Source organism: Aulostomus chinensis, chromosome 14, assembly GCF_037954235.1.
Source record: "Aulostomus chinensis isolate RoL2024-O1b breed Wild chromosome 14, RoL_Achi_v1.0, whole genome shotgun sequence".
Classification (NCBI taxonomy): Eukaryota; Metazoa; Chordata; class Actinopteri; order Syngnathiformes; family Aulostomidae; genus Aulostomus; species Aulostomus chinensis.
The window spans coordinates 7,456,424-7,479,596 of NC_141333.1; the positions used below are offsets into that span (position 1 = coordinate 7,456,424).

The 23,173-nt window shown below is 43.2% G+C and overlaps 1 protein-coding gene and 1 non-coding gene across 3 annotated transcripts in view; one reads left to right on the forward strand and one right to left on the reverse strand.

The window, feature by feature from the left end:
- hmcn1 (hemicentin 1) overlaps positions 1-23,173 on the forward strand; it is a 75,787-nt gene that overhangs the window by 46,034 nt on the left and 6,580 nt on the right. For both annotated transcript variants that reach the window (XM_086223240.1, XM_086223242.1), the window contains exons 32-90: positions 76-357; positions 1,802-1,910; positions 2,259-2,428; positions 2,623-2,777; positions 3,695-3,818; positions 3,985-4,086; positions 4,728-4,904; positions 5,089-5,240; positions 5,986-6,109; positions 7,628-7,803; positions 7,932-8,028; positions 8,401-8,523; positions 8,621-8,776; positions 8,892-9,173; positions 9,294-9,461; positions 10,234-10,347; positions 10,515-10,601; positions 10,696-10,887; positions 10,999-11,172; positions 11,330-11,443; positions 11,530-11,675; positions 11,761-11,911; positions 12,105-12,302; positions 12,383-12,496; positions 12,586-12,773; positions 13,028-13,124; positions 13,202-13,363; positions 13,527-13,640; positions 13,733-13,935; positions 14,097-14,178; positions 14,261-14,392; positions 14,572-14,721; positions 14,796-14,955; positions 15,070-15,194; positions 15,317-15,500; positions 15,676-15,773; positions 15,883-16,161; positions 16,248-16,444; positions 16,581-16,662; positions 16,950-17,086; positions 17,166-17,307; positions 17,399-17,543; positions 17,784-17,911; positions 17,992-18,148; positions 18,240-18,361; positions 18,824-18,988; positions 19,104-19,211; positions 19,366-19,503; positions 19,593-19,727; positions 20,148-20,417; positions 20,566-20,756; positions 20,942-21,155; positions 21,322-21,456; positions 21,555-21,745; positions 21,854-21,935; positions 22,025-22,294; positions 22,405-22,575; positions 22,677-22,847; positions 22,962-23,132. In XM_086223240.1, the coding sequence (XP_086079366.1) occupies positions 76-357; positions 1,802-1,910; positions 2,259-2,428; positions 2,623-2,777; positions 3,695-3,818; positions 3,985-4,086; positions 4,728-4,904; positions 5,089-5,240; positions 5,986-6,109; positions 7,628-7,803; positions 7,932-8,028; positions 8,401-8,523; positions 8,621-8,776; positions 8,892-9,173; positions 9,294-9,461; positions 10,234-10,347; positions 10,515-10,601; positions 10,696-10,887; positions 10,999-11,172; positions 11,330-11,443; positions 11,530-11,675; positions 11,761-11,911; positions 12,105-12,302; positions 12,383-12,496; positions 12,586-12,773; positions 13,028-13,124; positions 13,202-13,363; positions 13,527-13,640; positions 13,733-13,935; positions 14,097-14,178; positions 14,261-14,392; positions 14,572-14,721; positions 14,796-14,955; positions 15,070-15,194; positions 15,317-15,500; positions 15,676-15,773; positions 15,883-16,161; positions 16,248-16,444; positions 16,581-16,662; positions 16,950-17,086; positions 17,166-17,307; positions 17,399-17,543; positions 17,784-17,911; positions 17,992-18,148; positions 18,240-18,361; positions 18,824-18,988; positions 19,104-19,211; positions 19,366-19,503; positions 19,593-19,727; positions 20,148-20,417; positions 20,566-20,756; positions 20,942-21,155; positions 21,322-21,456; positions 21,555-21,745; positions 21,854-21,935; positions 22,025-22,294; positions 22,405-22,575; positions 22,677-22,847; positions 22,962-23,132 (9,183 nt within the window). The remainder of the gene's footprint in view (positions 1-75; positions 358-1,801; positions 1,911-2,258; positions 2,429-2,622; positions 2,778-3,694; positions 3,819-3,984; positions 4,087-4,727; positions 4,905-5,088; positions 5,241-5,985; positions 6,110-7,627; positions 7,804-7,931; positions 8,029-8,400; positions 8,524-8,620; positions 8,777-8,891; positions 9,174-9,293; positions 9,462-10,233; positions 10,348-10,514; positions 10,602-10,695; positions 10,888-10,998; positions 11,173-11,329; positions 11,444-11,529; positions 11,676-11,760; positions 11,912-12,104; positions 12,303-12,382; positions 12,497-12,585; positions 12,774-13,027; positions 13,125-13,201; positions 13,364-13,526; positions 13,641-13,732; positions 13,936-14,096; positions 14,179-14,260; positions 14,393-14,571; positions 14,722-14,795; positions 14,956-15,069; positions 15,195-15,316; positions 15,501-15,675; positions 15,774-15,882; positions 16,162-16,247; positions 16,445-16,580; positions 16,663-16,949; positions 17,087-17,165; positions 17,308-17,398; positions 17,544-17,783; positions 17,912-17,991; positions 18,149-18,239; positions 18,362-18,823; positions 18,989-19,103; positions 19,212-19,365; positions 19,504-19,592; positions 19,728-20,147; positions 20,418-20,565; positions 20,757-20,941; positions 21,156-21,321; positions 21,457-21,554; positions 21,746-21,853; positions 21,936-22,024; positions 22,295-22,404; positions 22,576-22,676; positions 22,848-22,961; positions 23,133-23,173) is intronic.
- On the reverse strand, positions 1,454-1,535 carry trnas-aga (transfer RNA serine (anticodon AGA)). The gene has a single exon. It is a non-coding gene; the product is annotated as a tRNA-Ser (tRNA).

A 23,173-nucleotide genomic window follows, 5' to 3' on the forward strand; every position in this document is an offset into this window, starting at 1 on the left:
AGTGAAATATAAATGAGCATTGTAATTCAAGTTGTCAAATGAGTAACTCTTCTTTTATGCATCTTCCATCCCCAGTGCCTCCCTCCATTGCAGGGGGAGATGACGGCCCCTCCGAGAAAAAAGTGGTCCTCGGTAAGCCTCTTTTCCTGGAGTGCGAGGCTGGGGGTTACCCTCCCCCTTCTCTCACCTGGCTGAAGGATGGAGTTCCTGTGTTGGATGGTGAAAGTGTCCGTGTCCTCGAGCAAGGGAGGAAAATAGAAATCCTATCAGCCATGGTTTCAGACTCGGGACATTACGTTTGCGTGGCAACCAGCATCGCTGGGGAAAAGGAGATCAAGTACGATGTCAGAGTTTTAGGTAGGGACACACCCAGCATTATACTATACTGGCACTTAAATATATGACACACACACTTATCTCATACAGGATTCTTTTGTTGTTTTTCGCCATCAGACCAACAAAAACTAATACGATTTTATGGAGTTTTATCTGTACAATCAAACATGCATCCCCGGAATTTAGCTGGCCTGCTCGGGTGCTCGCTGATGTGGAAATACAACGATTAGTCAAGTCTTGGAATGACTGAACTGTTTTTTCCACATTGATTTTTTTTAATTTTTTTTTTTTTATTGGTTGGATTTTCCAGTTCAATGCTCTCTAAACTGTTGACTCTAAGTGCCAACCCACGGAGCCAAACTACACTGTGTTACTGGACAGGCACCTTAAATCAGACACTATCATTCAAAACACTTGGATCACTGGCTTATGTGGAACCTGGTAAGATAACTAATGTGACTGAAATATACAGTGACCTCGCATTATGAAAAAGTTAAATAGTTAAGGAAGCCGCAATGCAATTCCTGCTGTATGCAGTTTCACTCAGACATTGATTTTAAAAACTTTAAACTGTACTGTCTGGGAAAAACACAAAAAAACAAAACAAAAAAAAACAACAATGATCCCCTCAATAATATTGGAAAAGATGGAGGGAACAAATTTGAAGAATATTAACAGAAAAATAAACACAAAGAAATTTGCAGCTACCACCATCCAATAGGTTGTGCCATTTCTTTGTTTGTTTATTATTCAGCAGGATTATGCAAAAATTACTGGACTGGTATTCTGTATCAGGTATTTGGTAGAGGGGAGGAGCACTGGCTAAGAAAGAACACATTACATTTTAGTACAGATCAAAGAGAGTTTTTCCACTTTATTAAAAATTATAAGGGGCAATTATTTTTACACAGACATTTTTAAAAATATTCTGGCATATATGTTTTTTTTTTTAATTGAATTCCTTTCAGATTGTGAACTGGGCTTTCCCACTTATTAATTTCATTTCAAATCTTAGATCTATGAGAAAATGTTTGTTATGCAGGCATAACAAACAGCCTGTATGATAGTTTCAGCTGCAGGCTGAAAGCGTTTTATTGACTCTGGGAAAACATTCCCTCGTTGTCGGCAGGATTCGAACCTGCGCGGGGAGACCCCAATGGATTTCTAGTCCATCGCCTTAACCACTCGGCCACGACAACTTGTGTGCAGTGAGCTCGTACTGCTGGGACCTTGTGATGCTGTTTTTATCTCTGCTCTGTGTGCATTTCTCCTGGGAACGTGACACCTGCTGCTTGACGGTGGCTCTGCATGGCTGACTGATACTCACATGTAGAGTAAAACGTTGTCACAAATACCAGACAGTTCAGTATTATCAACAGAAATAGAAGAAAAAACTGTGACATTTAATTAAAAAAACGAATGTTGACGTAAACCCCTTGTGATAACATGCATAATTTTCCTCTAGTTCCTCCTTTTATCGATGGAGCAGATGATGTGACAGACAGTACGGTGATCATCAACAGCCCTCTGGAGCTGGAGTGTCACGCCACTGGTACACCTACACCAGTCATCACGTAAGACATTAATCTTTGAGTACATATTCATTATAATCATGGGCGGCATGGCTTGGAGGAAGAGTGGCCATCTAGTTACCGAAGGGTCGCTGGTTCGATCCTCACTTCCCCCTGATGACCAGGCTGAAGTGATCTTGAGCAAGATACTGAACCCATAATTGTTCCTGATGAGTAGGCTGGCACCTTGCATGGCAGCCTCCGCTATCAGTGTGAGTGTGTGTGTGAATGGGTGAATGACTCTGTAAAGCACTTTGAGTGCTGCTAAGGCAGAAAGGCGCTATATAAAAATGAGTCCATTAGCATTTACAAACATGCACACAAAGCCATTGTAACAATGTCCATTCCCAGGTGGTATAAGGATGGAAAACCAGTCAGACAGGGTGAGGGGTTGCGGGTTGCATCCAGTGGGCGGCGACTGATCATTCCCCGCACTCAGGTCTCCGACACAGCTCGGTTTCAGTGTGTGGCCACTAATGAAGCAGGAGACCATGAGAGAGACTTCAATGTGGTCGTTCATGGTAATGCTTTGTCATGTAATTTACAATAATTTACTGTTTTGCTATTCAAATTGTAATATATGGATTTTGCACTCTGAATGCAAGCTGCAGAAAAGCTCCCTCAGTGGGTAAATACTTTTCTTTGCCCTTTTATGAAAGTAGCTTTTTTTCCTTGTTGTTAATTATAGAAATAAGTATTTTCTGATCCTTTCCAGTTCCTCCATCCATCCGGGCCACTGGGGCTGCTGAACGTGCAGTGATACTACACAAATCCATCAGTCTGGAATGCATCTCCAGCGGCGTCCCTCCTCCCAGCATCACCTGGCTTAAAGATGGTCGACCTGTTGACACAACACAGGAGCAGCTTAAGGTTATATTGTTATATATTTATTGATTATTTTAATTTGTGATAGTTTTTTTGTTGTTGCTGTTTTTAGCTTTTCCTAAGAGATTAAATTGAAACACAGACTTTTCAGTTATGTGTTAACCAGAAAGATTGCGGTTGCCTCATTGATTCATTAACCTAACATGATAATCCCATGAGAGTAAACGCTGCTCAGTCATACTGTTGAAATGTACAAGTGAGATATATTCAAAGACATGATGAGGGTTTGTTTTACTTCAAAAAAACAGATTGGATTGCTTTGAAATGAGCTCGAATATTGTAAATCGCAGTAAAACATTACTTTTATTATACAAGTTAATGCCAGATACTGATGTAAGAGAAGTCCTCAGGACACTGTTTTTTTTACACTTTACTTAATGTCTTTTCCTTTTCCTCCCACTTTCTTTTACTGACTATTGGTTATAGATGGCCGTCTGTACTTTGAACTGAGCACCAGATCATGTTTTAAAACTCTGGAATGATTTTTGACAGATGCCCGGGGCAAAACATGTGCATATTGAGCAAGTATGGTTCAGCATCACAATAAACATTGTCAGTTTCCTGCACAGAGCTGAGCTTGATGAAACATCAGTTGTTAAATAAGTCTAATTAAAGGTAATATTAGTCATGCAAGTAGCTTGTAAGAACAAGAATGATCTGTGTTTTTTGGATAAATAGTCCCAGAATTGGCCTTTTGGATAGTGTCATCACTTCATGAGAGCACAGAAGAAAAAAGGACTCTAGTTGTGTTTTTTTCAGCACAGGGTTTTTAAAATGTTGTCTCTTTCTGTGAGAGTCTGTAACCAGGTTTGAGAAGCTTGCTAAATTCAGAAAAATACCTTCAATGTGCACAGTTTACCAGTAATTGCCAGTGTGTATATCCTGTTTCTTGTGTGTACCAGCTGGAGTCAGCAGGCAGACTGCTAAAGGTCACTGGGGCAAAACCTGAGGATTCTGGGAGATACACCTGTCTCGCTACTAATGCGGCAGGCGAAGCTCAACAGCACATACGGCTCAGTGTCCATGGTAACGTACAGACACACTTCTCCATCTGTCGTCCTCGTCTCACTTCTCTTAATTATGTTTCCCTCTTTATGTCCTTTATTCTTCCCTCTTCTTCCAAAAGCACAATGCATAAGAATATCATCGATGAATTATGATTTTCCTGTGTCATTCTGTTTGCATCCCTCAGAGCCTCCCAGCATCCCGTCCTCTGGAGACATTATTAATCAAACGGTCTTGTCAGGCTTCTCCACTGAGCTTGAGTGCAAGGCCACAGGCAGCCCATTACCTGGTAAGAGAGCTCAAAAATGTCCTCCTCTGTCCTGCTGCGCTCACTCACCAGTTCCAGGGCGTAGTTTTCCCTTGACTGCTGAGTTGGAATTAGCTTTGGCTTATCTTTACCCTTAATGTAACAGCAGAAAATTGATCTCAGATGACTCCCTGCAGGCAGTTCCACTCTCCTCACACTGCTTTTCTTTCAGTTGGATGCACTGTAGGTCAGTTCAGATAAGCAGTCACATTCCAGTGTAACTGAAGACTGCTTTTTGGGGATGGTTCCATATCAAGCTTGAGGAGTATGAAGATGATGGGAATCTGTTGTCCACTGTCTTTAGATCTCAGCCCAGCAGAACACCAAATGAGAGTCTGGGCCAATGTGCTAGACAATGCTCTTCACTACCAAATATCTGTTGGAAAAATGGTTCTAGTCTTCTAGTAAAGTTGAAGAAGCTTGTTGAATTTATGTGAAAGTTGGCCTAAAACCCCTTAATTTTTTTGAGTGAGCAAGTTTCCACAAGCTCCGAGACTTGCTCTCAACTTTTAAAATCAAGGCAAAAAACATTTTTGCTTTTTCCCAAATTTGGTGTTGTTTCTTCACTTTGAACTCTGCGCCAGCTTTTATTCCTCTGGCTTATAATTACCTTTGTGCTTCAGCTATTACTTGGTACAAAGATGGCCGATCTTTGACAAGCGCAGCTGGGGTGACTATGCTGAAGCGCGGCCAGGTGCTGGAGATTGAGCGAGCTCAACTGTCAGACGCTGGGATCTACAGATGTGTAGCAGTCAACTTGGCTGGAGTTGCAGAGATATCCCACAGCTTGCAGGTGTTTGGTGGGTCACTTTTTTTCCCTTTTTTTTTTTTTCAACAGACGTTTTCAGATCTTCTGTGGTTATCCAGTTAAATAACGATCAAGTGATGCACATGTTTATTTAAGTCAGTTCAACCAAGTACAATGTGTGACTGTTGTCTTGGATTTTCACAATAAACCTTGACCTTCTTTCCTGTGTCCTGCAGTGCCTCCGGTCATTTCCAGCCGAGGCGGCACGGTAACAGTGGTGGTGAATGAGGCTGTCAGGCTGGAATGTGAGGCCACGGGTGTTCCTTTACCCAGCCTCACGTGGCTTAAAGATGGCAGCCCTGTCGCCAGTGTTTCTCATGGCATACAGGTGCCTACATGTTTGTTAAATGGATTAATTTATTAATGTTTGAATTTGGTAACAACCTATCTTATGTGTTATTAAGATTGCATCATAGTCAGCTGTAAAGTTGAAGAAGAAAGCACTCAAAGAGTTGCGTGGATACTGAATAAACATTCCATCATATCTGTTCATAAATTTTCTTTCTAAACTCCAAGAGCAGGTTTGACTTTATTGATCCCGACCATGATCGCAACCACTCCTGATACTTAATATATACTCTCTGTTTAAAGTACATCACCTTAACCATTTTCATCAAAATATGCCCTAATTTTTCAGAGATATAGACCAAGGAATAGGTCTCATTGCCAATTTTACGTAGATTTAAGGAACCAAATTTGATGGATGAAAAATCAGAAAATATGGTTTATAGCAACTTAAATCCTACCAAAGACCTGGATCAGTCTTCAGGATCCAGATTCACAATTTGATCCAAATAACCTCCTAAAGTTAGTCACATGTTAATATTGCCCATCTTTCGCCAAATTTAATTAAAATCTGCCCATTAATTTTTGAGATATCAAACAGGCGAACACCTGGGTTTACATCACCTCCCTCCCGGGAGTAATAATCATAATAATGATGCATTAAGGGATTTTTTTTGTTTGTTTGAAGTGTGTCAGAGACTAAAACTTCTTATTCTCTAGATATTTTTGTCTGTGTTTACTTGCATGTGTGTAGTCCTTGCAGTCTGATTGGTTTCTGGTTCTCTCAGGTGTTGTCAGGTGGCAGAGTGCTGTCCCTGAGCAGTGCACAGGTGAGTGACACTGGCAGGTACACCTGTGTGGCGGTCAACGCTGGAGGAGAGCAACACAGAGAGTACGACCTGAGGGTTTACGGTGTGTATGGAACCCTTTACTACTTGGTTTACATACATGCACTGATGTTTTTTTATTCAGCTCCTCATATGGGACATGTTCAAACAAATGATAAGTTTCATTTAGATAACAGAACAAATTTGGATGCTTTGACATCAGTTGGTTTTTATAGTATTCAAATGGTTGTAAAACAAGAGTTCATTTTACAAGATGTAGTCAGACTCTGACATAAGAGCAACATTCTTCTCCTCAGGACAAAATCTTTTTTGCACATTCCTTTAATGTCTTTTCCTTCTTCCCCTCCTTTTTTATTGACTATTGGTTATTGTCTGTTGTCTGCACTTTGAAAAAGGCACCGGATCCAGATCACGTTTTAAATACTGGAATGATATTCGAAAAAAGCCTTGAGCAAAACATGTGTATATGGAGGAAGTATGGTTTGACTTGGTTTAGTATCTAAATAAACATTCTCAGTTTCCTACGTGGAGCAGAGCATGATGGCGCATCAGTTGTTATACAAGTTTAATCACAACTAATGTCACTGAGGCAAGTAGTTTACATATAGGGGATTGCAATGTTTGTCTCTTTGAACAGACACTATATGTATGCAGTATCCAAACATCCACATGGGGTAAATTTCCTCAGAAAGATCTCAAGAGGAGCTTTTGCTGAGAAAGAAAGGCCGATTTGTTGTAGTAATTACTACCATTCTCCAGCAGCTTCCTGTGTCTGGCCACTGAGTCGACGGCCTGTTTCTGTCCTTCCCCAGTGACTTGCACTCTGTCTATCCAATAAGCATAATGCAGAGGAAATTGGCCCACAGTAATTTACTAAATCAGGACAGTTTGTCGAAAAAAGGGGAGAATATCTCATGGTGAAAATGATGAATGCAAGAGAGGCTTGACTAGACCTTCAGTTAAAGTTGAAAACATTTTCTGCATGGAATAGATGGTAAGTGTAAGGGGACGCGTGTTATCATGAAGGGGAAGATGCTGGTAATGTTTTCTCACAGATTTTGTTAGGCTCATTATTTTCCGGTTGTATATCATTCACAGCGCCTTTTCAGATCTTCTTCGCTTGATTTGCTAAGCCACGGTTTGATGACACTGGAAGCGACTGAGGCAACAATACGATAATTTCCTAGCTCTGCTTTATGCAATTTCCATACATATAAGGTTTCATGAACTTCTTGGGAAAGAAGCTCTTTTTATTTTTTAATACCACAAAACAAATGTTGAACGCGTTCAATGGTGCTGTCATGGCCTAAGATAGAATTAGTCCTTAAAGAGCACCAGATGCCCAAGTTAAAAGAGCTTGTGTATCTCAGGAAGCAATTATTCTCTTCACTTATGAGGTAATATGGTGAGTTTACAGCTTTTGGAATGGCTTAACAGACCAACGTTCAAGATCAATCAGCGTAAAAAAGCATCTTACTATATTTAGTGTCTCATCTTGTATGAATAATCTCCTTTCAGAGGAAATGTTTGATGATATAATATGTCACACATTTGTGGTTACTTGTGTTCTTGTTCACCACAGTGCCTCCTAACATCAAGGGTGTGGAGGTGAACAACACAGTAATGCTCGGTCGCCCCGTGGAGCTGCACTGCCAGAGTGACGCAATTCCGCCACCTACCCTGAAATGGCGCAAAGATGGTCGGCCGCTCTTCAGGAAGCCTGGTCTGACTGTCTCAGCGGATGGGAGTTTGCTGAAGGTACGGTGTTAACAGTACACAGCAGCTCGAGGAACCAAATTTACTTATGTTATAATCATTCATTCCTCCTCACTTTTTTATTACAATTTCACATGATTTGTCTGTCACTCTATGAATCTTACCGCTAGGTTGACAGTGCCCAGGTGCAGGATTCAGGCAGATACACCTGTGAAGCCACCAACATTGCTGGCAAAACAGAAAAGAACTATAACCTGAATGTTTGGGGTAGGTTTTTTTTCTCAACCTTTGCAAAAATTCATTGAATTAAAGAATCAAAAACTTTAAAGTGACCATTGACAGGAATTTTATAGAATTTTAGTTGTCCCCTAGCATTGTCTTATCCAAACATTAGTTATATCCAATGATTTTTTTCACATCAACCATAATAGGTCATATATTTGTATTTATCCATTGTTTTTTTCTTATATTAATGTGTTCTTCTTTGAAGAATTGGGGTTTAAGTCAGACTTTGAACCGAATAACAGCTCTTATGTCAAAAACACTTGATGTGACTGCATTTTCAATCCCATTGAAATTCACCAGCAAAGCCTGAATGAGATGTGAGCGCCTCCTGTTGGTTTTCTGTCATTATTACAGTTTCTCCCAGTATCCGTGGCTCTGAGGAGGTTTCTCCTCTCACAGTGACTGAAGGAAGTCTCATCACCCTGGTGTGTGAATCCAGTGGTATACCACCTCCAAGTCTTACATGGACAAAGGATGGTGAGCATTTTTGGTTGTTAGAAGAAAAATATAGACGTTTAAAGCACAGACTGTGTGTAGCTGATCTGTTTGAATGCTACATCTGTTTGTGTTCCAGGTGTTGAGCTCAAGTCCGACCAGCGACTGAGGGTTTTGTCAGGAGGTCGACAGCTCCAGATCTCCAGTGCAGACAGAACAGATGCGGCCTCCTACACCTGCACAGCCTCCAGCCCAGCCGGCAGCACCTCCAAGGACTACAGCTTGCAGGTTTACGGTTCGTACGCATACAAGATATAAAGTCTTGTCAGTTTTTACAATATTCTATATTTTATGTCAGGTTGATTTAGACTTTCATATTGGCACCAACTCACTTGCTTCTCTCACCTCAGTTCGCCCTTCCATTAGACGCAGCGAAGGGGACACAGATGACGTTACTGTGACAAAAGGAGGTGACGTGACGCTGCAGTGTGCTGCAGACGGTGTACCTCGGCCTGCTATCACTTGGCTTAAAGATGGACGGCCCATCACCGGACAGCACGGTGCAAAGGTTCTGAGTGAGGGGAGACTGCTGCAGATTAAAGATGCTAAGGTGTCCGACACAGGACGCTACACCTGTATTGCTGTTAACGTGGCCGGGCAGGCAGACAGCAAGCACGACATCAGTGTGCATGGTATGAATTACACCACAATCACCTGCTTTTTTTTAGATTCTCTCATTCCTCTCTGCTTTTCAAAAAGCATCACTGTCTTGTCTTTCTGCTCATTTCCCTGATGTCCTCTCCATCTTCCAGTTCCACCTAGCATCATCGGTCAGGTACAGTTTCCAGAAAATGTCACTGCTGTAGTGAAGAACCCAGTTGCTCTGAGTTGTGAGGCTTCTGGTATCCCTCTGCCTGCTATCACCTGGCTGAAGGATGGTCAGCCAATCAAGGGGACCAGCTCAGTGAGAGTACTCTCAGGTGAGTTATGGAAATACTGAAACTGTCTCCTTTACCAGGGATCAAGGAATCAAGCAATTAATCCACAGTAAGACAAGAGTGCAGTTGGAGTAACTTGAATTGTTTGGTCTTCCAGTTCAGCCTCCAAGTCCAAACCTTAGCAGTACATCACAAGTAATAACATGTAATAGAAGCACTGCAATTGCTGCCAAACTCAACAGCTGAACTGACTGAAATCTGTAAAAGAAGACGAACCTCTTGAGGGAAAAAGGAGATGGATGGTGTCAAACATTTAACAAGATGTAATGGGTGTTTTTAATGTAAACAATGCCCTGATTACTTAAATGAATGCAAGTTCGGCCCTTTAACACAATAAAAAAACAATTACAAATATGAAAACTAATCAAATGTTATTTTATAGGACTGATCTTCTTATTCAAAATGGGCATGAGATGGAGAGTTATATTGAGATATAGACATATTTAGTTGGTGTGTGTGGATTGAAGAGAAGAATGTTATAATATTTAAATAAAGTTCACAATTCTCTTTTTGACAGTTGTTTGGAAGGAATGTGAGCTGACACAATGAGCCTCGGGTCTCATTTTGGACATTTGTGTTTTAACAGCTGTCCGCTGATCCCCGTTTGCTTGAAGTGGTGAATTGCGTTCAATAGGATGGAATTTTGAAATGTTTCTCCATTTGACAGAAGTTTTTTTCTGTGACAAATGTGGAAAAATTCCAAAATGACAACTGACAAATGATAATCATTAAGTTTAATACATCTGACTTCTAGGGGGCCGCAGCCTGCGTCTAATGCACGCGGCAGTAGACGATGCTGGAAGGTACACCTGTATTGTGTCCAACAGCGCTGGAGAAGAGAGGAAGAACTTTGACCTCGACATCCTCGGTATAGTTGCAGTAAATGACTGGTGTCTTAACATTTGTTTTGGTTAATGAGGTGCTAATGCTTACAACAGGTCACACAGCACGGGTGTATCTATTTTACAAGTATCCTACTGTGGAATATGGTTGACTGGTGAGACAATTGAATTGATTTTCAGTTTAATTCAACAGTTCCACCAAGCATCGTGGACGGGGGAACAGTTGTGGACACCAAAGTCAAGGAGAGACACAATATCACTCTCACCTGTGAGGCCTCAGGTAACTGAACCTCATTTTATGTATCCTGAATCTAGATGACGTTGAAGATCATGGTCCTTATTGCCGCTGTCAACCTCCCTCTGGGATTTCCCAGGTAACCCAGTGCCAGAGATTAAATGGTTGAAGGATGGACAGAAACTAGTGCCAGACAGGCGCCACCAAGTGCTGTCTCATGGCCGTTTCCTCCAAATCTCTGGTGCACAAGTTGCAGACACCGGCAGGTACAGCTGCCTGGCATCCAACAGCGCAGGAGACCGCAGCCGCCATTTCAACCTCAATGTTCTAGGTATACTCTTAACTGTCAAATCCAATGAACATTATTTAATACATGGTTCAAACTGTTTCTGGTAGAGTACAGTCATGTTTTGGATTTGATTGACTCTTCCTTTCTTGCCAGTTTCTCCCACCATCGCTGGCTCGGGTCCTGATGGCTCGGCAGAGGAGGTGACAGTAACTTTGAGCAGCCCCACATCGCTGGTGTGTGAGGTCCAGTCTTACCCACCTGCCCTAATCACTTGGCTGAAAGACGGCACACCTTTTGAGTCAAGCCGCAATGTCCGAGTCCTTCCAGGTGTGACATTTACATTTATTGCAATTCTAACTGGATACCCATGAACATTCACGGACAGTGAACACACTTGTAGCAGTGGGCAGCTACTGTGTGGGCAAGTTAGCCCACTGATGTTACTTATAACATCTTCCGTCATTCACCACTCATACTTTCACAGGTGGGCGAACACTTCAGATTCTCAACGCTAAAGTAGAGGATGCTGGGAGATACACATGCATTGCCACGAATGAGGCTGGAGAGACACTGAAGCACTATGAAGTCAAAGTTTATGGTGAGAGAATTGATCTTGTTTCCCGTTTATGTTTGTGGGGTATCTACGTCAGTCACTTATGACACTCATATTGTTGTTGACTCCAGTTCCCCCACAGATCAATAAGAATGATATCCCAGGAGAAGGTCTGGCTCCCAAAGAGGTCAAGATAAAGGTCAACAGCACACTTACACTGGAGTGCGCAGCTCAGGCCTTTCCAACACCAGCACTGCAGTGGTACAAGGACGGACAGGTAGAAATGCTTCACTTGTGTAGTAAAGATACTATGTCGTGAAAGCTCTCATATGCCCTCCTCTGGTGCATCTGATTCGCAACAGATTCTGCAGGCAGACGACCACGTCTCCATCACAGCCAACGGTCGTATCGTTCAGATCAAACACGCTCAGGTGTCAGACACTGGCCGCTACACCTGCATCGCCACGAATGTAGCTGGAGAGGATGAGAAGGACTTTGATGTAAATATACAAGGTGAACTGGGTCGACTGTTGATAATGTACCTGAGATTAATTTTATGTGCTTCGTGGGCTGAGAAATCCTATTTTAGTTATTACACTAAAAATATTCATTGTAACTACATAAAATAAAATGAAGTTGAATTTATATCAAAGTTTCAAAATGCTCAAAGAATGGCACGTTATTTCTGTTTTCTTTTCTTTTTCAGTTCCACCTAATTTCAACAGACCTGGTGGAGTTGGTGATACCTCCTCTCGGCCAGGCTTTGGAGGGGACGTTCGTGATGTGATCCTCAATAATCCCATCTCCCTGTATTGTGAGACCAATGCTGTCCCACCTCCAACACTCTCCTGGTACAAAGATGGGCAGCCACTCACCTCCAATGACAAAGTTCTGATCCTGCCAGGTGAGACAGATGATAGAAATTAAGGAAAAAAGAGAGGACGTGAGAATGAGCAAGTTAACATTTTAGCGTTTTGCTGTCAGGGGGGAGAGTGTTACAGATTCCCAGGGCTCAGGCGGAAGATTCGGGCAAATACACTTGTGTGGCTGTCAATGAAGCAGGAGAAGACTCCATTCAGTATGATGTCAGAGTGTTACGTAAGTCCTCTACCTCTGCAGGATACTTATTTTAACAGAGTTGTGGGAATAGTTTCTAATTTCCCTTTCTGTTTTCTGTCTGGCACCAGTGCCCCCAACTATAAGAGGACCACCGAGCGACTTATATGATGAGGTGACAGTACTGGCCAATAAAACTACTCAACTGGAATGCCATGTGGATGGGAACCCCACCCCCAAGATCTCCTGGTTTAAAGACAGCCAGCCAATCAGCTCTGATGGTGCACATAGAATCCTGTCAAATGGGAGAATTCTTCAGGTAACAATAGACAATTGAATATTTGTATATTAAAACAAAATTCTAGATTTAACTTATCATAATTTGCCTTTTTTAGTTTTTCAGTCATAATGTAGATACTGCAAACTCTTGCAGATTTAAGAAAATAACTAGATTTAGTTGGTTGTTTGATTAGCTAAATATTTTGTAGGTTCTATGTCTCTGTTTTCAACTAAATTTTGAACTTTCCATCCCATTTCATACTAAAGAAGGTTCCATATACATTTCTCCATTAGGTGTTGAATGCCCAAGTATCTGATACAGGACGTTATGTGTGTGTGGCTGACAATGTTGCTGGAAGTGCAGAAAAATCCTTTAATCTCAATGTTCATGGTGAGGTGCAGAACTAATTCGGCATTGGTTTAGGTTGCTTTGGGATTCTTAAGATCATTGTTCTCTTTTCCTTTCAGTGCCTCCTGCTATTTTCGGCTTGAGCCCTGAGAATGTGACAGTGGTGGTTAACAACTTTGTGTCTCTGACCTGTGAAGCCACTGGTTTCCCACCTCCCACCCTGACCTGGTTAAATGATAGAGGTCCCATTCAGGCCAATGCTAATGCACTCATCATGCCAGGTACTGCAACCAGAGGAGCCATGGGGGATTAAAGGCATGATTTCACAATGACAGCAGGCCTTGGGGTTTAAACACCTCTGAATGATATTCATAAAAATATATATTTATCATATGAATACACATATACATTCTTTAACACCCTTTCTCAACTTTGTACCTACAGGTGGACGAACTTTACAGATCCTGAAGGCAAAAGTATCAGATGGAGGAAAGTACAGCTGTGTGGCCATGAACGCAGCTGGAGAAGCCTACAAACACATCTATCTCACAGTTTTTGGTCTGTTCACATTAACACTTTTGTACATTGAGTGCCAGACTTGGCTTCTAGTATAACATTATGAACATTCCCCTCTTGTCTCCTCTTCCCAGTTCCTCCCAGTATCCGGGACAATAGCGGGGACTCTCCTGTGGTCGTGAACGTGCTTGTTGGGAGATCAGTCACTCTGGAGTGCGAATCCAATGCCGTACCTCCACCCATCATCACCTGGTACAAGAACGGAAGGATGGTGACAGAATCGGACAACCTGCGCATACTTGCAGAAGGGCAGATGCTGGAGATCAGAGGCTCTGAGGTGATGGAGATGGATTTGTGTTGTACTTTTTATTTCTCAATATCTATGAGTGATGATTGATCATATGTGACCAGTAGTGTGAGGTCAGGATAGCCTCTTTGATATCTAAATAACTGAATCACAATGTTTCTGGGTGCTAAAGTTTGTCTTCTGTTTTGCAGGTGTCTGATACTGGACAATATGTGTGCAAAGCCAGCAACGTTGCTGGTCAGGTGGACAAGATCTTCCACTTGAACGTTTATGGTATTACTAGATAATCAATTATTCACGACATACATTATTTTCTAGCAAAGTTCATGAAAAAATATGTCTCACTGGCTTTCAGTGCCTCCCAGTATCGACGGCCCAGCAGAGGAGAAAGTTGTGGAAACCATCAGTAACCCAGTCACATTTGCCTGTGATGCTACTGGAATTCCTCCTCCCAGCCTCACATGGTTGAAGAATGGAAAACCCATAGGTGAGCCTCTATTATTAAGGAGTACAATGTCGTCATTAGTTGAGTGATTTTTTCCATCTATTTAAGATATCCTTAGAATACAGTATGTCATAAGCTGACTGAATGAGCTCTACATCTTGGTTTGTGGAACTAGCTTGTGTTTTTATTTAGTGTCAAATCTGTGAATTTCATTTCTTTAGAGAGTTCCGGCTCTTTGGAGATGCACATCTTCTCAGGGGGCAGCAAGCTTCAAATAGCACGGTCGCAGCTGTCTGACAGTGGCACCTATACTTGTTTGGCATCTAACGTGGAAGGAAAGGCACGCAAGAGCTACCACCTCACTATACAAGGTACTTGATGATTAGATTAGCAAATTATTGCATTCAACTGTTAATCCAGCTAACACCAACATTTCTCTTTTAAGTCCCTCCCAGTATCTCTGGGTCAGAGATGCCCAGTGAGATAGGAGTGCTGCTAAATGAAAGTATACAGCTGGTCTGTAAAGTCCAAGGGACCCCAACTCCTACCATCCAATGGTTGAAGGACGGGGAAGTCATCAGCAACCAAGGGAACAAAGGGTTCAGGTACAGCAGTGTTATACCAGAATAATGTATATAATTGATTTTAATGTGTATACAGTAATATTGCTTAAGAGTTTTGATCATGATAATGATGAGGATATGATGGTTCTGTTTCAGGATCAGTCCAGATGACAGCACACTCACTGTGAATGGAGCTCACACCACTGATAGCGGCAAATACACCTGCGTAGCCACCAACAGTGCAGGAGAGGAGGACAGGATATTCAACCTGAACGTCTACGGTTGGTTTACGTCATTGTTCCTAAATGTACCACAAGACCATCCCAGGTATGTCTCTGCTTGATAGCTGTGGGAATTTATTCTCACGTCACTCCCCTCTTTCTCTGTTCACCCCCCTACACAGTGCCTCCAGTGATAGAGGGCGATAGTGAAACGGTGGAGGAGTTGACCACCGTCCTGGACAGCTCTGTCAACATTGAGTGTGTTGCCACAGGGTCTCCTCCACCCCAGCTGAACTGGCTGAGAAATGGCCTGCCTCTGCCAGTATCCTCTCATGTACGGCTCCTCTCTGCTGGCCAGGTGCTCCGGTAGGTCAGTGGACAGGGCTGTAATACCAACGTCTACAGTCTTCTATCGTCCTCATAGAAAAAGCCCAAAATTTGATGAATTTTTTTTTAAATGGTATTGTTTGGAAAAAATGTATACTTTTTTGTGAAACTTAAAAGATGACACAGCAGTGGTATTTTTTACTTTATGTGCCAGCATTACACGCACCCAAGTGTCTGATGGGGGCACGTATACCTGCGTTGCATCAAACAGAGCTGGAGTGGATAACAGACACTATAACCTGCAGGTGCATGGTGAGTCTGAAAGCCGGCATTGCCGAGTTGTCAAAAGAAAAACAACAACTGCAAACATTTGTGTTGTGTAGTTACTATTAATGAGTTGTTATTCCATTCCTCTTCTCAGTCCCTCCAGGTCTGGATGGAGCCGGGAGCACAGAGGATGTGACTGTGGTCAGGGGAAACTTGGCTTCTCTGCTGTGTGTTGCTGATGGGACACCGACTCCCACTGTGTCCTGGCTCAAAGGGGGGGTGTCTCTATCTCCTGATGCCCACCTGAGTTTTCTCAACTTGAATACCACTGTTCAGATCATCCAGGCCCGGGTCAATGATACGGGACGTTACACCTGCGTGGCCAATAACACTGCTGGTCAAGCAAGCCGCCATTTCAACCTGAAAGTTCTCGGTGAGAGAAAGAGCAGATCAGATTCTAAAACTTTCCCTTCAGCCTTAATTTTTCTCTTTTAATTTTTTTCTTCTTTTCTTTGTCAGACCCTCCGCAAATCAAGGACTCTGGTGTACCAGTGGAAGTACCTGTGGTAGTTAATAATGTACTGGAGCTTCAGTGTGAGGTCTCAGGTATCCCCACACCATCCTTGACATGGTTGAAGGATGGGCGGCCCCTCCCTCAGACAGACAGCCTGCGACTTCTCAGGGGTGGAGAGTTGCTCCGTGTGGCATCGGCACAGGTTAGATCCAACATTACTCAGTTACTTTTTTTAGACCATGACATATTTATTACGTATTCCTTATAGCAACATAAAATAGGGCTGTTTTAATTAATCCCTTTTCCACTGTTCTCCCACTTTTTACATGTGTACTCAGTTGGAGGACACTGGCAGATACAGCTGCTTGGCCAACAGTCCAGCAGGAGATGATGATAAGGAGTTTCTGGTTCGAGTCCATGGTGGGTAACAAGGATGTATCAACACAACTTATGCCAAGAAGACACCTACAGCCACTTGATTGAACACACTTACCTGGCTTCACAAAATGCATTGTTTTCTTGTTTAATTCAGTTGATTTTGTTGTGTATGTAAACAGCTGGATGATGCACCATGTACTCCCACTCATGTTGTGGAGCAGAGACAGTGTAGACATCCACCAGGCTTGAGTTACTGTCGCTGAAAGCAGCAACATAAAGTTGAAAACTAGTTTTTCAGTATTGTTTTCTATCTGGTTCTCCTGGATCAGTTCCTCCCAACATAGCGGGCGAGAGCACACCTCAGGATGTGTCTGTGCTGCAGAACCGACAGGTGACTCTGGAGTGCAAGTCTGATGCTGTTCCTCCTCCGACGCTCACCTGGCTCAAAGATGGTCGACCACTGCAGGTCAGAAATCAAACAAACATTTATCTACATGTTACGCCTTCTGAAATACATTCATGAACAACTTTTAATTTTTGTGTAGGCCTCTGCACGGGTGCGGATTCTGTCTGGTGGACGCTACTTGCAGATCAACATGGCTGAGCTCAGTGACAGAGCTCACTATACCTGTGAGGCCAGTAACATTGCTGGCAAGACCACGCGCCAGTTTAACCTGACAGTCAATGGTAGAGTACTGTACAGTCTTGTGTTTACAAGTGTTTGAATATCCCTCCATATGTAAAATAATTTATTTTTTTTATCAATATCTCCTCTCAGTGGCCCCAACTATTAAAGAAGGCTCCCAGAGTGTGTCAGTCCACATCAACAAGCCAGCAGTGCTTGAGTGTGTCGTCAGTGGAGTGCCGCCTCCTCGTGTAACATGGAGAAAACATGGTGCCATATTGGCAGGAAACAACCCCAGGTAAAGCCAAACATCATACAGTATTGTTGTTCCTGTCTATTTTTATCATTACTAGAGCAAAGTGCACTTTGGGCTGTGCTCTCCTTTGTTTCTGGACCCTCACCTGACACCCATGTACCCTAGCATTCTCCATCCCTGCATCAAATAATAGTAATTATAAAAAAAACAGTATTCTATGTGATATCTTCAAGTACCACAACTTTATTGTCAATTACTGAATACCATTTTATGTGTGTACAGGTACACATTTGCAGCAGATGGGTCTTTACACATCAACTCTGCTCAGGTGACCGACACAGGCCGTTATTTGTGTATGGCAACGAATCCAGCTGGGACACAACGCAAGAGAGTAGATCTCCAAGTATATGGTAGGAGATACATGTGAACATACTGCCTCCATCATCCACAAAAAACAGTCATTTTGTAATCTGTTATTCCACCCTTTCAGTGCCCCCCTCTATCGCTGCTGGTCGTACCAATGTGACAGTCACAGTGAATGTCCAGACCACCCTGTCCTGCGAGGCCACTGGCATACCCAAGCCCACCGTCAGCTGGACAAAAAACGGTCGAGCCATCAATGCTGACCAGAACCAGAATATGTACAGGTTGAATCAGTTTATCTTCTTCAATTATTTAGGAGGAGGAGCTAAGTTTGTCACTTGCATATACTGACCTTGATTTTTGTATTACTTGCAGATTACTCTCATCAGGCTCCCTGGTAGTGATAGCACCCACCGTGGAGGACACGGCTGTGTATGAGTGTGTTGTTTCTAATGAGGCAGGGGAAGACTCCAGAGCCATTAACCTCACTGTCCACGGTGAGTGCCATCATGAAAATGAAATATCATTGCCATTACTGGGCATGAGGGAAATAATGAATTTGAGCGTGGAATGCAATTCTTGAATTACTGATTCATGCATTGATACAGACGAAGTAATTATTGATTAGTTAAAACATACTCAAACATAATAAAATGCATTTAACATTTATTGTGAACATTATTTTTTTGCCAAGCTTGAATCTAACTTGTCTGTATTTTAATGACTTGAGACAAAAGTGGCTGAGCAAGCAAGGAGAGTCCCATATGGTAGAGAGTAATAAAGTTGTAATCAAATTATGAAATAGTCTAATAATCTTAGACTTAGTTAGTTATTGCAGTATTTTAATCAGTGTAGTACAATGTTGTTAGTTATGCTTTCCCCTCTTTGTACCATCTGTCCACTGTCCACTTTTACTTTAACATCATACATCAAGTACCTGCTGTTTTCTGTTTTCATAGTTCCTCCATCAATAGCTGATGAACCCACAGAGCTGGTCGTAACCAGATTGTCCCCGGTGGTCATTGCCTGTACTGCATCTGGCGTTCCTGAACCCACAATCCGCTGGAGCAAAGACGGCATCAAGCTGCTTGAACAGGGACAAGGATACAGCATCCTGCACACAGGTAGAATCATGAACATATCATACGAAGATATTACTTCATGAGTCACGTCATAAATGTGTTACATAAGTGAGTCGGTCACGAATCATGTTGAGGTGGTGTGTCGCTCTATGCTCAGGTCCAGTAGAGATCACATCAGCTGAGCTCAGTCATGCAGGACGTTACACGTGTACAGCCAAGAATGCTGCAGGCTCCACTCAGCGTCACGTGCAGCTCACGGTGCAAGGTAAGAATAAGAATTCTCAGATGTATTCTGCTGTGCGGAGGATTTCCAGAGGAGGTTTGGTGAAATTTTTTAAAAGTTTGAGTTTTAAAGTCAAAGTTGCCCAAATGCAATAGTTTATACATTGTGGTCTACTTTTCAAATCCATCTTTCCTAGAGCTTCCAGTGATCCAGTCCCATCCATCCACACTTGATGTGATCCTCAACAATCCCATCACACTGCCCTGCAGAGCCTCAGGCTCACCTAGACCCACCATCACCTGGCAGAAAGAGGGCATCAATATACCCACCACAGGTAACCAGCCTTTACTTGTTTGTGTGTGCCTGTCCTTTGGAATAATCAACAATCATCAATTGTAGCAACACGTCAATTCTTCCTGATAGGTGGAAGTTTCACAGTGCTGCCTAATGGAAGTCTGCAGATCACCAAGGCGTCATTGCCTGACTCTGGAACATACATGTGTGTGGCTCAAAACCCTGCCGGCACAGCACTGGGCAAGACAAAACTCAGAGTACAAGGTAGGTCACACGCACTCTCAAGTAATGGTAACTTCATTAATGTCTTATATGATAACAAGTAGGATCCTCCAGGTGAGGGACAGGGTCACAGCCTGATTTGATTTGATTTGATGAAACACAATTTATTGTATTGTAAAACAATAATTGTGTTGATAGCATGTACAATATATTCTTTCCTTGTGAGGAGTATACGGTGTGTGTGTGTGTGTGTGTGTGTGTGTGTGTGTGTGTGTGTGTGTGTGTGTGTGTGTGACAGCTTTATAACTGTTATCTAACAGTACAAATTGCAGTAGCATCAAACTAAAGTGGCCATGATTCTAAAACGTCAAACCTGCATCAAAATGTGTCTCTTCCTCACTGTGTTCAATAATAAACAGTCTGTATCTGATACATGGGGTACTGGTGTGTTTTGTCCTGCAGTCCCTCCCGTGATCAGCTCAGACACTCAGAAGTACGTGACACCTGTGGACTCCTCCGTGACGTTGCTGTGCCAAACTGATGGTACCCCTCCTCCATCTGTCACATGGCATAAAGATGGGCAGCCGCTGAAGGAATCTGTACGGCAGCGGGTGCTCAGTTCAGGCTCACTACAGATCTCCTTCATCCAGCCAAGTGATACCGGACGATACACGTGCACTGCTGCCAACGCAGCGGGAACTGTCAGCTTGGAGATGAGCCTTACAGTACAGAGTAAGAAATGGAACTGCGACAGTATTATGATATATTCCAATGTTAAACTGATGTTGTAATAGAATGCATATCACAATACGCACCAACATAAAATCATAGCGGTACTTTATACTATTTATGATGTAAAAATTTGATCTTACCTTTGCAGTCCCTCCCTCTATCCGTGATGTGGAGCAGGATGTGACCGTGGTAGAAAACAGTCAAGCCCAGATGACGTGTGTGGCAGAGGGCGTCCCTCAACCAACGCTGTCCTGGGAGAAGGATGGTATTTCTCTCAGTGATCGCACAGGGGAGTATACCATCTTGCCCTCTGGGGAGCTGGTTATTGACATCGCTCAGGTGAGGATGATGGAGACACTCGTCATAGCCTGGTTTCTTGGTTGTACGTTAGTGATTTACAACACCGCGTGCACATGCATGCGTCACAGTGTTTACAGCTCTGTATGCATGTATGAAATATGCTGTACTCTCTCATGAACATGGATTTGAAAAACCTTTCTTGTGACTCCACCCTCCTCCTCCAGCCGGATGATGCAGGCAGTTACACTTGTGTAGCCACCAATGAAGTTGGGCAGGAAAGCCGGTCAGTGACCCTGACTGTTAATACACACCCTGTCTTTACCAAGCTGCTTGGGGATGTGGCCCTCAACAAGGGAGAGCGCCTCCTTCTGGCCTGTGGGGTCAGTGGCATCCCTCCACCAAGGATCACATGGGCCTTCAACAACAATATCATTCCACGTATGGAGACATCATCACTAAACATGAAAATTATTCTTATCAGGGAGTATCTATTTAGAAATGAAACTGTGCAATCAACGTTTCTGTCCTTTAAACTGACTTCTATATCTTTACAATATAAAACCGTCTCACCTCTCATTGTTATTGATGTCTTCTTACACTGTAGTTCATCATGACCATATGAATGGCCACAGTGAGCTGGTGATTGAGAGAGTGAGTAAAGATGATTCTGGCACATACACCTGTGTGGCAGAAAACAGTGTGGGAGCCATCAAGTCACTGGGTTTTGTCTACGTCAAAGGTACAAAGACTCATGGAGCTATTTAACTCCTGTTTGCAGATCAAAACTGGATCAAGAACCAAGAAATGTGTCTTACCTTGTTTCCTCTCTATCATCAGAACCACCGATCATTGATGGGGACCTTCACTCCAACCGTATTGAACCTCTGGGTGGCAATGCCATCCTGAACTGTGAGGTTCGTGGAGACCCACTACCCATCATCCAGTGGAGCAAAAATGGAATAAACATCCAGATCAGCAACCGGATACGTCAGCTGGACAATGGCTCTCTGGCCATCTATGGCACAGTGGTAGGAAAACACATGAAAATGTGTAGATCTAATGAAGTCTGTACATTTTCAAGAGGCAAACCTTTTCACAGTCTTTTTGCAGCCTAAGTGTTTCATTGATTTCTGTAGAGTGAAGATGCAGGCAACTACATGTGTGTGGCAACAAACGATGCTGGAGTCGTGGAGAGAAGTGTCACGCTAACCTTGCAGAGTAGGTGTCAACTTCCTAGAATTTCCTATGTGAATGCATTCAGAGAATTATCCAAGTTTTAGATTTCACACATCCACCTTCCCTTCCAGGTGCACCCACCATTATAGTAGAACCTGTAAAGACAGTGGTGGATGCTGGCACCACGGTGGTGCTCAACTGCCAGGCGGAGGGTGAGCCAACCCCTGACATAGAATGGTCCCGCCAGGGGCGCCCTCTGCTGGGTAACATCCACTTCTCCACCCTGTCTAATGGTTCCCTCCGGGTCAGCAGTGCCCAGAAGGAGGACACATCTGAATATGAATGTGTGGCCCGAAACTTGCTGGGATCAGTTCTGGTCAGAGTCACTCTCACTGTTCGAGGTGAGCCAGCTGTGACATATTTTTCATTTTCTCATTTTTCTTTATTCCTCTCAGTAAAGGGAAAAAGACAAACTACATGTTATATTCATGTGCATTTCATTGATTTCCAGTCCATGGTGGCTACTCAGAATGGGCAGAGTGGGCTCCTTGCAGTATGAGCTGTGGTGTTGGGTCTCAGAAGAGGCTGAGGCAGTGTAACAATCCTCTACCTGCCAATGGAGGTCGCAACTGTGTAGGATCAGCTACTGAGACGCGCAGTTGTCAAGGGAAGCCTTGTCCAGGTGAGAGCTCTGTTAAGAGTCACAAGCAAAGGAGTAATTTTCTCCCAGCATTTGTGAAAGATTGTGTACAAGCAGTACTAAAATAAAAAAATTATCTACAGTGGATGGTAACTGGTCAGAGTGGTCTGTCTGGGAGGAGTGCTCACGTACCTGTGGTCAGGGCAACAGAACCAGGGTCCGGACCTGCAGTAAACCCCCAGCTCAGCATGGTGGGAGGCCGTGCGAGGGAAAGGCAGTCGAAGTTATTATGTGCAGTGTTCGACCTTGTCCAGGTAAGCAGATACAGGACTAGACCATCCTCTGGTTGATTAGGAGGTATGAGGATGAGATGAGGAATCTTACTTCTAACTGGTGTTTATTTATTGACTCTGTTTATGGTCTTACAGTGTCAGGCAACTGGGGGACTTGGCTACCATGGAGCCCATGCAGTGAGACCTGTGGTAAGGGCATGCAGTCTAGAATCCGGCTGTGCAACAACCCTCCTCCGGCATTTGATGGGCCGCAGTGTGAGGGCACCGACACCCAAACACAAGTGTGCAAGGAGAGATCATGTCCTGGTGAGCATCAGGGATGGAAAGCTTAGGGGTCAAATTTAGGA